General features: G+C 56.9%; 1 protein-coding gene across 5 annotated transcripts in view; it reads right to left on the bottom strand.

Moving 5' to 3' along the window:
- Begain (brain enriched guanylate kinase associated) overlaps positions 1-16087 on the bottom strand; it is a 33893-nt gene extending 17806 nt beyond the window's left edge. For 2 of the 5 annotated variants that reach the window (XM_057782780.1, XM_057782784.1), the window contains exons 1-2: positions 15961-16087; positions 2657-2685 (exon numbers count right to left, since the gene is read on the bottom strand). In XM_057782780.1, coding sequence (XP_057638763.1) covers positions 2657-2685; positions 15961-16002 — 71 coding nt within the window. In that variant the 5' untranslated portion in view covers positions 16003-16087. The other 3 variants (XM_057782783.1, XM_057782782.1, XM_057782781.1) reach the window with 3 other exon arrangements.
- Positions 16088-16851: the final 764 nt, after the last annotated feature.

Here is a 16851-nt window from a genome sequence, read left to right as displayed (position 1 = left end):
CAAGTCCCTACCAGGTACTGAGGCTAGTAAAAGAGAGGTCAGAGTCAAGTCTTGTTCTCATGGTGCTCACACGTGGCAAAAGGAAGATGAGGGACTTCATTCCAGGTGTCTGGGACAGCCCCCTGACCTCTTCTCCCCATTCTTCTTCTGTCCCATATTGCTTCCAGAACCAGGAGGTCTCTGCATTCTTGGAGGGTGTCTTGTATAGCTTGTCATCTTGAGCCCTAGTTGAGGCATTTTGGGGATCATCCTCCAATACCTCAGGAGGCTAATGTCTCTAATCTGGTACCCAGAGCATCTTGGGCAGACTTCACTGTCCCCTATCCCTAGCCTGGGTGCCTGCTTTGGATGGCTGGGTTGGGTTTCAGCATCCCATAGAGGGCCAGGTGCTTGGATGGAGTAAGAACCCTAGTGAAGAGGGTCCTTAGAGTCTCCAAGTTTTCTGTGCAGCTAAAAGAGTAGGGAAAAGGCTTCCTGGGCAGGGAGGACCATAGGGAGGTCAGTAATTTGCTGTGAGCTCCATGGCGGATCATGCTATGGGGGTGAGAGTTTGGCAGAGGGGTGAAGGCAGTGAGGGTCCAGCTGCTTATCTGCTCACAAAAGGCTGCCACCAGAGTCATTCTGCAAGTTAGCTACCCAGGCTCAAGCCTGGGGTGGGTGGGTAGAGGAGTGGGTGGAGCCAAGGCTAGGCTTCCCCCAACTCAAGGTAGGTCCAAATCACAGGCTATAGCATAGAGAAATCCACATTCTCTGCCCCCAGGAAGCAGAACCAAGCTCATACCTACCACCTCTATCTGGATAACCAAGACTCCCTCACTTAACCACAAATACCATTCTTCTTGCCTGGGACTGGGGAGTTACCCCCTCTCCTCACCCAGGACATTCTATCTGGGCACCTGGTGTGCTCCTGGCCCCAGACTAGCACCTCCCCCCACCTCCCAATATCCCTTGGCAGAGATATTCATTCTGCAGCTGAGGAAATTCAAGATCCATAGGCGGAGTTTTAGCTAGATCTGTGGGACCACAAATCCTGTGACCACCCTGCAGGAGGTCATGTGACTGGATTTCCTTAGCCTCTGGTTCTTTTGGTCCTCAGGACCAAGCCTCATCGCCAGACAGAAACCCATTGCGGCTCTTGGTGCCCATACTATCAGCGAAGGAAGGTTCTGGAGGAAGCTGTGTGATTTAGAGGACCAGCTGCTGACAACAACAGCCCCCCCCCCAGTCCCAGGGGGTAGCACCCTTCCCACTCCAATTCCAGGAGGCATTGTGAGTTCCCTCTTCAAGATCCCACCAAGTCTAGAAGGTCATGTGATCCAATTCAGTCCAGGGGCCCAAGCCCTAACCACTGCTCCCAGCCCTCCCTTTTCAGGCCAGGACAGGTCATCTGCCTATGTATGTCCCCAGTCAGGTTGATCAGACCCCAAGCCCAACACACAGACCACATTCAAGACCCTTGGCTAAGCATGAGGAGAAGGGGAGAGGAAGGAAGCTCAGGGAGTCTTTTTGGCTCCTGGAAATCTCTGAATTTTTTTTTTCAGTCCCAGTTGGGTTGGGCAGTGTCCCATCGGGGCCTCAGTGTGGGGGTGATGATGAATAATAGCCAATGAGGGGCACCAGTGAGGGTCCTCGCCTGAGGAGGGAAGCCTGGGTTTGGGACTGAAGTCATTGCAATGACCATATAAATATGGCTCCCTAGGCCTGGATGACTCCATTTTGGCTTGGATCATGCAAGGTGGGCCTTGGCCCACTGACATCATCAGCTTTTGTTCTGAGGTCCCAAAAGACTGGACCCCTCCCAGCTCAGGATATGCCTATTCCAGACCTGTGGTCCTCTGTTCTTGTGTCCAGATACCTGGATATCTGAGACCACTGACCAGTATTGAAGGTCAGCTGGGAAGGCCCAGCCCCTCCCCTGGAGCCAGGCCCTACCTTGGGCCAGGCCTGAGCTTAGTCAGGCCCTACCCCTCAGGGACTGATGGCCTGCTACCCAGTTTTTTCCATACTGACAATTTTGTCTTGGACAAAAGGGCCAAAAGACCCTCCAGGTCAGGGGCGAGGGCCCCGAACCCAGCACCAAATGGCTGGGCCTGCTGACCACACAGACTGGGCCCTAGCTCCGGAGGAAAATGCTGGGGTAGGGTGGGGGGAAGGGGGGTTGTCCGAAGAAAAGGGCGACATCGCAGAAGCTGCGAATATTCAAATGGGCTGGTCCCCGGTCTGCCGCGCTCCGGGCCCCTTGGAGCCCGGGCCCCCGCTCTAAGTTGGGGTGCGCGGGAGGCCTTGGGGGTGCTCCGGGCCGCGGCCGCGGGGTTCCCCCAATATGGCTCCAAGATGTGGGGCCTGGGCAGTCGCGCGGGCTCCATCCCCGCCCGTAGCCATCGGCGCAAACTTCGCCACCCTGGCCGTGACAACTGTCGGCTCAACGGCGGGGACGCGACACTGGGGTCCTGGGGTCCCAGGGGGGCGAGTGCGCAATGGCCTCGGGGACCTGCCCGTGATGACGCCCCTGCAGCAGCCGCCCCGAGCCCCGTGCGCTGCCCCGCGCCCAGCTGCGCACCCCGATCTGTCACCCGCGCCCACCCTGCGCCTATCTGGCCCCGCTGAACCCCCAACCCGCCCTCCCCCTCACCCCCGGCCCACCCGCGGCACTCACCTGAGTTTCTCCATGTCTGCGGCAGAGGCCTGCGGAGAGCAAAGGAGAGGGTCAGCGCGCGGCAGGGCGCCCCGCCGGCCCGTTCCGTGGGCAGCCCCGCTCGCGCCCCAGCCCGTACCCCCGTGCCTCAGTGGGCGCGCCGGGCCACGGCCGTGTAACAGGTGAGCCTGCCCGGGCCGCCACCGAGTTACGCCCCCCGGACCGAGCCGGGGACCGGTCGGGGACGCAAGGTGCAGCGGCCCGGGCGGCTAGCGGCCTCGCTGTCAAAGGGGCCCCTCCGTGTCCGTCGACTCTCGGGCGGCCACGGACCCCGCCGCTCCCCAACCCTCCGTTAACCCCTGCTGCCCCGTTCCCCCCATCCGTCCCTCCCGAGCCCCGCAGCGCAGGAGCGCTGAGTCGCTAGAGTGTTAGAACCGCGTACCCGGTCGGCGCTCACGCAGCCCGAGGGGAACGGCATCGGAAGCAGGCACTCTCGTCTCCGCTCGGGACCCTTCTGTCTCTGATCCTGGGGTTCGGGGTCTGCCCCCCTTCTGGGCCCGAGGGATTAACCCCGGCAAGCCCAGTTCTCCGGCGGGGTTCCGAGCCGCTGGCGCAGACCCGCCCGGGCGCGGTGTGAAGACCCTCTGGGCGGGACGGCACCTCCGCACCTCCGGGACCCACTAGCCCCTGTTAACCCTGCGGATTTTGGCGAACCCCGGGGACGGCGAGCGGCCCGAGCGGGATCGTACTTCCTGCGCACAACGGGCTCTTCTGCGCTCGGCCGAGGCCGTCCCCGGGGCTGCCCCTGCCCTCCCGCTAAAGGCTGCGCTGGAGACTGAACCCTGGGACGACGCCACAGACCTGAGTAGACTGATGGCTGCCCATCCCGGACCCTCGCGCAGGGCGCCCGCGTCCGCGTCCGCCGGGAGCGCGCTCCGCTCGGTCCGGGCCCCACGCCGCCTCCCCCACCGCCCCGCCGAGCGAGGGCGCAGCCCGGCCTCGGAGCCTCGGCCAGACTCGGCCAGCAACTTCCCGAGCGCCCGAGCAGGCCTCCCCCTGCGTCCCCCAGCCTCAGTTTCCTCTCCTGAAATCTGGAGGAGGGAAGGCGGGAGGAGCTCGGACAGGCGCTCTGCTGCACTCAAGCTCTGGCGGGCAGCAGAGGGGCTGGGTTAGGGAAAGGACCCCTGGGGCGCCCGGTGGGCTTCCCTTCCCGAACACTTTAATAAAAGTTTACAAAAAGCACAAGCCCCAACCCCCCTTCTACAAGTCCTCCTTCAGGATCAGAGTTCTATAGTTAAGAGTTCGGCGCATACCAGCACGACCCCCAGCGCCCCTCTTCCCCAGGCCCACCTTTCCGAGTTCCCATCACAGTACTCATCTCCTTTACTGGGTCCCAGCATATAGCAGGCGTTCAATAAACACGGACATCGCATGCCTGGGTCCTATGGCACCGAAGTAAGGCTTATCCAGCCTTCCCCTGGCTGACTGCGAGTTACTACGCAGGAGCCCGGGATCTTCCCAGGACACCCAACACCCTGCAGTCTTGGCCTCCTGGAGCCAGCGCAGGGTGGGAGGAGCTGTCCACTCGCAGGGTCAGAGCCAGCCAGGATGAAACCAACCCCCCCAATCCAAGAGCTCATCTACCCATCTATCCACCAATGGCTCCCCACTCATTCAGTGGCTGGCGGGGATTCCACCACCAGGGAGGAGCGCGAGGGAGGGCAGCAGGCTCTCCAGGGGCTAATCTGGAGGTACATCTCCTCCCCAAGTCTGGGGTTCATTTTAAGGAAAGACACCTGCCCTCAGCCCAGGGTGGTAGCTCAATCCAGCCACCAGGGCCCTACATCTATCTACAAGAAGCCGGGCCCTCAAGCTGACAGGGCTTGTTCGGGTCTGGACGCCATTCATAAGAGGCCTCTTCCACCCAAAGGCAGGGGCCATCCCTCATCTGTCTTCGGCCTCCTCAATCACTCAAGTCAATGACCTGCTGGGGCATTTGTCTGGAATTAATAAGAATGTATTAAAATTTAATTTTAAAAAGCTAGCATAAATTATTTACATTGACTATTTCAGCTCTTCTAGAAGGCCCGTCTGGGAACCCCCCACCTCCCAAGGGACTGGGAAAGAGGCAAGGGAGGTGGTGGGTAGCTTTGTGGCTAGGGTGGGGGCTGGGCGGGGCAGGAGACAATGGAAATGCAGCCCCTGCTCTTTCCTTAGCTGTTTCTGATTCTGACTCCCGGCTTTGATCCTCCTCTGACCCCTAAGACCAGTGGGTCACCATAGGTCCTGACCTTTCTAGCCCACCTCCATAAGCAACTCTGCATATGAGGTAGCTACTGTGTTTAGTTCCAGCCAGATAGAAGCCCATGTCTTTGCCAGTGCTCTCCGGATGAGAGCAGCCTGATCTGGTGGAGGAGGGGCCGTCAAACCTGGAGTTTGAAGGAAGTGGGGAACTGAGGCTGGGCCCTCCTGGGCCTTGTGCAGTTCAAGACTTGTTCTTGCCTTCACTAACCTCAGACCTGGGGAGGTGTGGCCCAGGGGACCCTTGCTTTCCAGCCTCTTCACCTGATCATTTTTGAGGACACACCTCTCTCTCAGGCACTTGCCACCTCCTGCAGGACCCACTGGAGTGCCCTGAGCGCCCCCATCATAAGCCCTGAGCCCCAAGCAGGGTGGGCCATCTTCTTCCTGCCACCTGTGTCTTTATTCCCTGTAAAATCCTCATGAGACAAGTACCAAATGCCAGAGGCCCAGAGGCTTGCCTTGACTTGGCACTATCTCCGTGTCACCTTGGCATGATGACTTGCATACCCCATGCACTCCCTTGAGGAGGTAGGTGGCTGTGCCTTGTTGAGGAATGGAACACTGGGTCCTGCCTAGCAGAGACCCCATCCTTCTGCACACAGACCACACAGTTCCCTGTCTCAAGAATCTTTGTATTTTGAGGATGCTATGCTCAGACTACTGCCCAGTGAATGCCTTCTCCAACTACCCCGGCAGCACAGAACCCTCCACACTGGTTACTATGTCACTACGGCCAGAGCAGGTGGCATTCCAATGCACAAGTAAGGGACAGTCTTTGTGAACGAAGGTGCTTTAAATGCAGTCCTGTTGTCAGAGTCTCATTCTCCACAGGCCCTCCCTGAAGCCTGCGACTGTCAGCTGGAGGCCTGGGCCCCTGGGTACCCAGCCAATAGCTCTGTCCATTGAAGAGATGGGGATGTCTTCACACCACCTGCTCCACACACATCTGAGGTGCATACTAAAAACACTTCAAAGAGAAAGTCAGATAGGGGGAGAACCTACATTAAGCCCGGGCTCTGGACTTACTGAGACCTGAGCTCATCCTTACTTCTCTTTCCTTAGCTATGACTCTTTTCACTTCCATACTAACAGGAACTGAGGAAACAGCCTAAACACGTGGGTGAGAGGCAGGCCCAACGCCTCATTAACTGCAGTGGGGGAAATGCCCTGAGTAGCTGTGTGGCCTCGGGCAAGGCTCTCTCCCTGTCTGAGCCTCAGTGTTTCATCTAGTAAGGAAGGATGGGACACCCTCTGGGGATGCTTATGCGACAAGTGGGCCTGTGAAAGGGGCTGTCCTGAGGACTCGGCTGCAAAGGGTGTCTGCTCCAGAGAGTCAGTCTTTACATGGCTATTTGGAGGAAGAGTTCTCCCAAGGGGTCTTACTTTGCTTCTGGCATATCTTCATTCATTCAACAAACACGGGTTGGGCGCTGAGATCCCGCATTGGGGAAGGGCAGTGTCTACTCCAGCTGGGAACACTCAGTACCCCAGGAGTCTAGCAGAAGCTCGGGCACCAGGTCAGGAGAGGACAAGGTAGAGGCAGAAAGGTTGTCGGACACAGACAGGCTAGCGAGTGACGAGAGGAGATTGGGACTCTGCTCCAGAGGGTCTGAAGTTGCCTGCCCACTCAGCAGAGGCACTGATGGAGACAAAGACACCTGGAATTGGGGAACAGGGTCAGGAAATGCAGATGTGGGAGAGGCCAGGGCAGAGGTGACACTTAAGACCTCCATACTGGTCAGGGTAGCCAACAGAGATCACAGGAGCCAGGATGGTACCTGCAGGCTCCATGGGGAGTCTCTAGGAGTAGGGAAGGTCACCTTTCTGTCATGGCTGGGTCATAGAAGAGTTAAGAAAAGGATCTAGCATCCCTAGGCAATCCTTAGGGCTTTGTCTGTGCTGTGGGGTCCCCATGGCAACTTCAGCTGATGGGGGCAAGGAGGATGCCCACCTAAGGCTTCCCAGAAAGTTAGCCTGGCTTGGTGCTGTCCAAGAAGGCAGCAAGCCATCCTTGGGTACAGTAGACCCTGCCTCCTTGGGCTTTTTTGGGCTCTGTGAGGGCTCACAGGGATCCCCCTCCAACCCCAGTACATTCATCTCCCAGGCCTGTGCCTGCAAACTGGCCTCCCAGGCTAAATCTGGCCTGCTAGCATGTTGTATTTGGCCTGTTTGAGGTTTCTTTCTTTCGTTATCTCTCTCTCTCTCTTTTTAAATGTTTGAGCCAACATTTAAAAATTGGAAGAGTTTACATTTTAAAATCCATATTTTTGGCTTCTACTGAAAAATTTGGAAGATCTAGCAACTCCGTCCCACATTCCCACATGGTAGGAGACAGGGAGCATGAAGCAGCTGCCCTTTGGAGGTTCCTAGGGCTCCGTGAGGGAGGCACTTTCCAAACCCAGAGGCGACCACTTGCTCAAGGTCACTCAACGCCACCCAGCACATCGTCACAACTCTACCGTATCACACCATTGGCTTGCTGCCTCTTGATCTCTCTTAAACACTTTGATTCTCAGAAAACAACAACAACCACTTGCAGTGGGGTATGAGGGATCCTCAGTCCCGAGTCTGTAGCAGTTGAAGTTTCCCGAGACCTTCCACACTGACTTCTCACTCATCTAGCCATGCCAGACAGCCAGACAGGACAGAGGCAGGATTCCAACCCGGCACCACGTGTTTCGGCAGCTACTCCTTCCCCAGAGGAGCTGCTGAAGGCCAGGCACGAGGCTGGTTCCGCCCCACTGTGAACCTCTGGCCCAACAAGTCCCCAAGACTTTTGACTTCAAGGCACCCTTCCAAGGTTCTAACCAGAGCCTTGGGACAGAGCTTTCCAGAAGCCTGGGTGTCAGCAACTCCTCTGGGGCCATGGTCTTCATAAAGAGAGGGGTGAGGGGGAGAGAGAGAGAGGGAGAGAGAGAGATGTAACATATACAGAGCCCAAAGCTGCAGACAGTCGAGGTCACAGACGATTAGTAGTGCCTCATTGGGGAGATGGGGACAGCAGGAAGAGTCATGTACTTCTGGGGAAACTGAGGCCCAGGGAGGCAGGAAGATTCATCCAGTCACACAGCAGGTAGCTGGCTCTGGTGGACTCTGGAAGAGGCTTTGGGGACCTCTGAGAAGCAGAACTCCACGTCCCCCTCCTAGGAATGGCCCTGGAGATGGCCATGAGGGAAGACTGAAAGTTCACTGTAGCTGGGTTCTGCAGTGTCCTTCCCTGAATACTGAGGGATACAGAACGAGACAGTCAGGAGCTTAGAGCAGGATGAGCCAATAGGAACGTGAACCTCTCTAGACCACTAACTATCCTGGTAGCTATAGTGCTTTGCTAATTGAGTAGGCAGAGACAGAATCACAACTATAAAATGAGCGCTGTCCTCGGTACACAGGGTATCTTTAGCAGCCTAGAGCCTGTGGTGAACCGGGAAGGCTCTGTTGACCCAGCAATGATTTTAATATTATTACTAGCATTGTTTACTCAGAGCCCAGACCCCACCCAGTTTGCTGCTCTGAAGCCAGAACATTCACTCTCTTAGTGACTCATGCTTTGGGTGCTTACAGCCTGACACAATCATATAATACAGTATGATGAGGGGGTCAGACAGGACCTGTGGGGAACAGACTCACGCTCGTGGTGGGGGTGGGGTAAGATGAGGACTCACCCGGTACATGCTGGGGGAACCAGCTGGATCTCCCTGCTTGCTGCTGCCCATGCCAAGGTCTCTGGTGCCTTTGGCCTCCAAGGAATGCGGGGGGTCCTGAGCCAGGTCCTTTTCCTCTGAGGCTTTGGCCTTGGGTTCCTGGGCTGGTACCACGCTGTGCTCACCTGGAGAGGGCTCCTGGCTGTGGCCTTGAGGGCCCCTGAAGCCCTCCAGGGTCACTGGGTCCAGCACACGCACAGTGACCTCATCCAGGAACTTGGAGAAAGGCAGCCTGGCCTCCCGCCGACGGCTCAAGCGGGCAAGGGATCCCCCAGCAACCTTGCAGCCTGAGCTTGGGGGTTCTTCAGGGGAAGGAGAGCCAGGAGATGTCAATGCCCTGGCCTGGCAGAGGCCTGCTGTCCAAGTAGGGTGGGAAACAACGCTCTCTAGGCCTCTGTCGGGGCTCTGCTTGTGGCCATGTATCTCCCTCATGTGAGCTTCTGCCCTGGATGGCAGGAGAGAGCTGGAATCTTCCCACTCAGGGCCAGCAGGGCCAGGGCTTTGGGCCTGGGAGCTGACCCCTGTAAGCATCCTTCTCAGGCCGTCCAGCGTCACACTTTCCTTCATCTGTTTCCACAGGCTGGGCACTCATGCCCTCCAGGGCAAGGCCATGAAGACCAGCCAATGCCCTGCTACCCATCGACCCAGTGCCAGCACGTGGCGGTCCCACCCCCAAAATTGACTGTCACTAAATGTAAGCTTTGGGGCTGGATGCCAGAGAGAGAAGGTCATGTCCTCATCTCTCCCTGGTGGGCAGACAGGGACTGCCATGGTTGGAGCTAGGTACAGGGGACAAAAGGACAGACAACAGTCACAGCCACCACTCAGTACAGGCACAGGGAAGGCATAACTGCAACAATGGGACCAGATTACAGTCTGGTGCCCATCGTACTTCCATTCTTCCTGATCAAGAGCTGACATTCAGGGCCAGGAGATGACTCGGGGGTAAAGTGCAAACATCAGGACTTGCGTTCAGATCCTAAGCACTCAAACGAAAGTGGGGGATGACAGTGCATATCTTGTTACTTCAGCACTGCATGGATGGAGGCAGGAGGATGCCCTGGAGCTCTCTGGCTAGCCACCCTAGCTGAATTGGTGAGCTCCAGGTCTAGTGAAGAAAGTCTGTCTCAGAAAATAAGATCAATGCAATAGAGGAAGAGAACTAGCATTACCTCTGGCCTTCACATGTACACACACACACACACACACACACACACACACACACACACACTCCCCAAAAGAACCTGCATTTTCATCTAAGATGTAAGATAGCCAACTAAAATCCCACACTTCCCAGGCTCCCTTGCAGCCAGGGAGATATACGCCGGGTGTATCAGTTAGGGAGCACTTTAACACACACCAGGCGGCTTTCCCGTGTCCTGCAGGCTCCAGCTCTAATACCCTCTTGCATCATGCTCTGGAGCTGGAGCTGTGGCAGTCACATTGCACCATGAAGCGTACTTGTGGCAAAGGCCATATGCAAAGGCAAGGGGAACACAAAGACAAAGCAAAACTGGATCCTTGCTGACTACTGCATCCTCACAGTAGCCCCATGCCTCTTGCCTGTGATGTCACTGTAGCCTGAGAAAGACGGCCCTGTACTGCTTAAGTCACACTTACTTCTAGTCTTGGCTGCTAGCAGATACATACAATTGAGATACACAGGGATGAGGTGGGAGGTGGTGGCTGCCAAGTCTGGAGCAGGGACCTGTAGTACTGGCCCAGGTGCAGTGACAGGGGGAGGGGGAGGGAGGAAAGCTGGGTATCGGTGCCACCTTCAGCTTCAAAGGAAACTAAAGCTTGTGGCAGGTCCAGGCCCTCAGCCAGCTGGCAGCCTCCACTACTACCTTGGCATTGCCTGCCCATACTGTGCATCTGGAAGCCTGCTGATATACTGCAGGGCAAGCCCCCAGGGTCCCAGATTTTTGGGTGCTGCTAGTACCTCTTTGAAGCCCATAATAGCCAGCCAAGTGGCTGCAGGGATCAGCTGTCCAATGCAGGCAAACTACCCCAGCTCTGCTCCACCCTGACCACCTCCCTGCCATCTCTATCATCGATCGCTTCTCAGGCCCCAGGTGAGACCAAGTCTCCCTCCCATCCCTGTGGTCACCAGTTTCTTACATGTGGCAGCACCAGCTTTGTAAATCCCCAGTCTAGGTGACTTGACAATGCCACATGTCTACACAGCTTGCAGAATTCTGAAGACCCAGAGCCGTCCCTCCATTGTACCCAGAGGGATGTGTCAAGTCCTTGAATGTATCAAATTCTGTGTGGCTCAGGATCCTTTGCAACTGTCTTTGCCCCTCAATCTCCTCACCATCTAACTCCTGACTAACCTTAGAGATCCAATTCAATAGTTTGCCCCCTGCTGACCCCACAACTAGATCATATATACCAGCCACAGTCGCTTTCATACACATGGCTCCCTGTACTCCTCTGTTTACTCTCTGTGGCTCTCATTTGAATGCCAGTTTTCTGATTGCAACTGGCACATAGTACAGACTTAACAAGGAGACTGTGGATAGATATGTGAGTGGATGGATGGATGGATGGATAGGTGGATAGATAAAGAAATGGTTGAATAGGTGAATGAATGAATGGGAGGAAAGGAGGGTAGATGGGTGGATGGATAGAAAAATGGATGAATAGGTGAATGAATGAATGAATGAATGAATAGGTGGATGGGAGGGTAGATGGGTGGTAGATGGATGGGTAGGTGGATGGGTGTGTAAAGGAGTTAGTCGATGGATGGATGGATGATCTGTAGGTGGATGACGGAGCAGTATGTGGAAAGATGGATGGGTATGTGGGGAGTGGGAGGACTGACGAATGGATGGATGCAGGAATGGGCGAATGGATAGATGAATACATGGAGGGGTGTGTAGGGGAAAGGATGAATGGATATGTCAAGGGGTGGGTGGGTAGAGTGAAAGATTTACAGGTTCAGATGCTGGCTCACAAGTATCATCCCAAACTCATGGGAACCTACTGTGGGCTGGAATTTGGATGAAGACACCAGGAGGAATCTCCAGTCCCTGGAAGAACCAGTGTCCCCTCCCACAACCCACAACAGCTTCCCCCGTATTCCCAACATCCCATTATCCCCTATCCCATCACCTGCTAGAACAATGGTCCATCAGACCTTAGGGTGCTACCACATGTAACTGCACCCAGGCTGGCAGGGTAGACAGGGCAATAGGGAGTGTGGTAGACAGGGGTCCCAGTAGGACTTGGAGCTTGCTGGCAGGGGCTCACATTGTCTGTGGTATTAGTATGCATGGTCCCTGGAGGGCCCCAGGGCCCTGGCCAGCAGGTCCTTTGAGCCTATTCCTGAGTTACAATCACATCCTGAGGATGACACTGGCCATCACAACTGGCAGTCTAGGCCTGCCGGCCTCTTGGTAGTCTGAGTTACTATCTCTGAAGGGGTTTCCTGCTTCTGAACTGCACACACTGCCTGAGCTCATCACGGCACCACAATCCCACTGGCAAGGTTTGCATGGCAGGTCTAGTCTCCCCTGTGGTGGCATAGGGCACTTGGTCTTTCAGGTGAAATGTCAAAGACCCCGGAGACAGCAAGAAGAGGTAGACATTGTCTGCTGCTCCAGGAGTCCCACCTACAGGCAGGTGGTAAGCCCTGGAAATCCAAGTCATCTTGTTCTCATAATTCTCCAAGCTACGGAAGCCACTCTGTATCTAGAGGGAGAACCGGGGTGAGCAGGGTTACTGGGAAGACACACGGCCCACCATAGACCACGTATGGAGCAAATGGGAGAGAGAGCACAGCCTCACACGTCTCACCATAGACCATGTATGAACCAAGCACCACAGAGACCCTGGCCTCTTTCTTACATTCTCCTCCAAGAGCCAAATTTGTACCATACTCCCCTTCACAGAGAGAACTCTGAAAAGTCCCCTGGGACACAGCTTCCTATGGATAACCCAAGATTCCTTCAGGGCAGCCACAGCTCTTGGGTATCTGGGTCCCTGGCAGTTCATATCTGCTTTGTGGCTTGTGTCCACCCAGAATTCCCCCTCATTCCCCAGAAAGGAAGTACGCTCAGACCCCAGATCCCCCCCCCCAATCCAGGAGAGAAGTCCCTGTGCGGCTGTCAGGCTGGTTGCTCATCTTTGGATGGGACATCATGGATGCCATGTGGTTCCCTAAATTCATTCACAGATGGGCGCATTCCTTGGTGCTATGAGCACAGTGGCTGCCGATCTGGTCTTCACCCCACCCTGAAACCCACGAGGAGGAGTCACCATGAGGGTATGATCCTCCTTCAGGCCTGCTCAGTTGTCTTTCTCTGGAGCAGAGGGACCGAGGGACATATGAGCAGCCAGCAGTGGCCAGAGGTCATGGCCTGATGCTCCACCTTCTCACTATACCAACCGCCTTCCGCCCACAGGTCCTGAACTCTGCACCCACCATCCGCTGACAGGCACTTATCCATCCATTACTCGCAGACTCTCTCCTGAGTCCACTGTCTACCCGCTCAACCGTGCACCATTCCCGACTTGTCTTCATGGGTCGATATGTGCACATCTCTGCACAGACCCGGGGCCACATCTTATCCACCGTCACTGCTCTTCTCGAATCCCTCTGCCCATCCAATCCTACCATCATCTTACAGGCACTCAAGGTCCTCCCTACCCCAGCACTCTCTCATTAACCCGTCTACCTACACATCCATTCTCTCATGTCCACAGTCACACATTCGGATGCTACCTCTGCATTCACCCAGCTCTTCACCCCTCTATCCCCTGGCCTCTATACATCCACGCACCCATTCACCCATGGGCCTTGCCCTGGGGCCTTCAGTCATGGACATTGTCTTCTGCCTATTGAGTCCTCTCTCTAGACCAATTCTGCATCTCCTTCCACCCATCCTTTTTCCCCCCTATAACCATCAAGCTTTCCTCCCATCACCCACCTCTCCAGCTTTCTATTCGCTTATGCACGGTCTGTCCCATTACAAACTCCCATCAATACATCACCACCACCCATCTCTATCACTGTCCCCAGGCCTGACGTCTCCTCTCCGTTCCTTCCCAGCATGCACCACCAGTGGCATGACTTAGAACCTCTTCACCGGTCTCCCTACTCCACCTTGGTTCAGAGACGGTTGGTCTGACACCACTGCAGCCCCCTAGGGCTGGGTAGCTGCTGCTTTCCCCCAGAGGATGCCCTTAGAGGCACCATCCTGACCTCCAGGCTCAACTAGTGAGACACAGAAACACCTCTGCTACACTGGCCAGGGTCCACATCTCTCATTAGACTGTGAACTCCTGAAGGTCAGTTTACCTAATGTGTCCGAGGAAACTATGCAAGGTGAACAGAGAATGTCTCAGCTCATTCACCCGTCTTTCCACATTCCCATGACTGCCCCAGCAGCTGCGGCCACTAGTCATCTGCTGGGGTCTGCGCTGGGCCACTCTCTAGGCTGTGTCAGGTGCATGGCCTCTGCTGGTCTCCATCGAGGTCTGGGGCCTTGCCTGACAAATCACTGGCAGAACAGAGAGTAGGACCCAGGGCTTCAGACCGAGTCCAGAGTCCTCCATCAGTGTCATGCCCACCTCCAAGGCAGGGTGGGAGTAGAGAAAGGACCGTGGGGCAACTATGGACCAACACAGCAAGCTTAGGTGCTCTGAACATCAGACCCATGCTGGAAGGACCCTGGCCTTTGGCAGCCACATTTCATCAAGATGCTTTTCTCAGGCTTTCTGACTCTTCCCTGCAAGCCCTGTTTCTCTGCCCCAATGCCAACTTCACCTCCTCTAACTTAGCCTGTGAGCTGTGGGGAAATCTTGTAGACTGTCTCCAAGCCATGGATTGGTGGAATGCTGTCACTTCCTCCTATCCGCTTGTCCATCCATTTATCCATCCATTCATTCTTCGAGGTGCTGCTGTAGGGGGAGGGTGCTGGTGACACTACCCTATACACACTTGATATTCTATAAATGGAAGCCGCTGCAGGCCAACCGGGTGCTCAAGGCCTTTGAGAGAGAGTAACTGGAAAGTTCCTGTCCAGACTGCTTCAGACTGAGTTACGCTCTTGGGTCCCTGAGGGTTCCCCACTCAACTTCTAACCTATGGGAAGCTCCTACAGGCCATGGCCCCAAGCAGCTCTGCTTCCCCACAGGTCCCAACAGCTCCAGGTTTTGTCACAGGAATGTACACACGTGAGACAGTAACTCGGGAGGGTCCTTGGTACCGTGCAGCAGCCCCTCGCCCTGCGCCTGCATCTGCCACTGCTCACTTTTCAGAGCCGCCCTGATTATAGTGAGATGCGAGGAAATTAAGGGTTTGCAGGAGGCTGCCAGGTCTTGCTGCCGCCTCCCCGCCCTCCTTGTCACAGATGCCAGGCAGTGCCGCCCCCAACGGCCACTTGCCCTAGTGGGCTGCCCAGACACATCACAGTGGTTAAGGGGCTTTCTCCTAGAGACCTTCTCATAGCCGGGGCTTGCTCCTGACCAGGGGAGGAACTGAGGTCCAAAGAACTGAAGAGACCATTCCATGGTCTCCAGGGTCCCGGGGTATTGGGACCTCGGGATAAGGCAGTCCATGAACACTATGCCCCCATCTGCACCCAAGGCACTAGGTCAGGGACTGCACTGGTGGGTACCCCTGGCCACCAGGGCTGGCTGCACACTTGCATGTCTCACTTTTCCTGCAGTCAGCCCTTGCTCCAGGGGACCTTCCCGGCTCCCATCCTGCTCACTCAGGAGATTCTGGGATGTCGCCTACACAGCTCCTGCCCCAAAGGAACCTCGCTATGATGGGGTGGGCACATACGAAGAAGGAAACACCTCTAAACCGGGCAGGAAGCAGAAATGCTAGGGGCAGAGATTCCCAGCCAACGTGCTGAGGCTCTGTGAACTGGTCAGAGTCTGCGGGGCGGCCCTGGCCGAGGCCCTGCCTCCCCAGCCTCAGTTTCCTCCCCTGTCAGTAGAAGGGCTGCTGGCGGCCTGCTAAGGCGGCCTGAGTGGAAGGTGCCCGAGGCTTGCGCGTGCCCATTTGCGGCCCACGCTCGGGAACCAGCCCCTGTCCAGTCTCCTTCCGGCTCTGCGGCCTCTCTGCGGCCGCCCCCCCTTCTCGAGCGGGGTGGGCTCAGCCGGGCTCCCCGCACCCGCCTTCCGCACGTCCTCAGGCCGCACGCGCACAGCAGCCGCGGAGGCCCAGCCGCCCCGCCCCGCGCGAGGGCCCCGGGCCCCGGCGCCACCCAGGGCCGCGGCGGGCGCGCGCAGGGACCGCCCCGGCGTGGTGCCCGGCGCCCCGCCCCGCCCCGCGCCCTGCCCGCTCAGCACTCGGGTACTCACCGCCCGGCGAAGCCGGCCCGGCCGCCGGCTGCCCGTCCACATGGCCCCGGCTCTGCGCGCCCGAGCCCGCGGCCGGGGCTCCCCAGCGCCCCGCTTCCCGCAGGGAGCGCCCGCCCCCCGCCCCCGGCCCGGCTCCCCGCCAGCCCCGGCCCCGCGCAGCCGCGGCTGCTCCGGCGCTTCTCCGCGCCGCGCCCGGCCTGGGCGCACGTGGTGGGCGCGGGGCGCACAGGGCGCGGAATGGCGGCGCACGGGGTGAATGAGTCCCGCGCGCATGAATGGCGGCGGGCATGAATGAAGGAGTGCGGGGCACAACGCCTCGGGTCCCAGGCAGTGCCTGGGTTGACATGCAGGGGGGCTTCAGTATTTAGTAGGCACCTGCTGTATACCAGCTAGCCCCTCTCAGGTCCCCCAGGACTAACTTTGCATCAAGAGACAGGTGCCTGCCTTCAGGGAACTCGGAGTTTACAGTTTACAGTAGAGAAAAGTAGCTTCCAAGGGTGTGACCTGCTCTCCAGGCTTCTGCCAGTGCCTGGCCCCCATCCCAGTCAGGGACTCCTTAAACTGCTACAGCCTTCTGGCCCCTTTCCTAGCCTGACCTGTAAATCTGTTTTTGTTTATTTTGGGGTGGGGTGAGGGCATCTTCCTTCTTTCCAAGAAGTAATCAGAAAGGGAGAGTGACTTTAGGAGGACCACTGTGACTGGGGTGGAGCATTTCTCTCCTTTGCCCCAGTAGCATTCAGGACTTGCCCAATCCTGGCCCTGGGTGAGACACCCTGGCATAGAGGGTCTGATGTCCCCAACTAGACTGGAGCATATGTGGAATTCAGCATAAGTCCTGAGAACTCCAGGGTCTCTCTGGGACATGTCTCATATGCCAGCAGCAGCCAGCAT

Source organism: Chionomys nivalis, chromosome 10 (assembly GCF_950005125.1).
Source record: "Chionomys nivalis chromosome 10, mChiNiv1.1, whole genome shotgun sequence".
In the NCBI taxonomy this organism is placed as follows: domain Eukaryota; kingdom Metazoa; phylum Chordata; class Mammalia; order Rodentia; family Cricetidae; genus Chionomys; species Chionomys nivalis.
The sequence above is the reverse complement of the archived record's forward strand: the minus strand, read 5'-3'. Positions and strand labels throughout refer to the sequence as shown.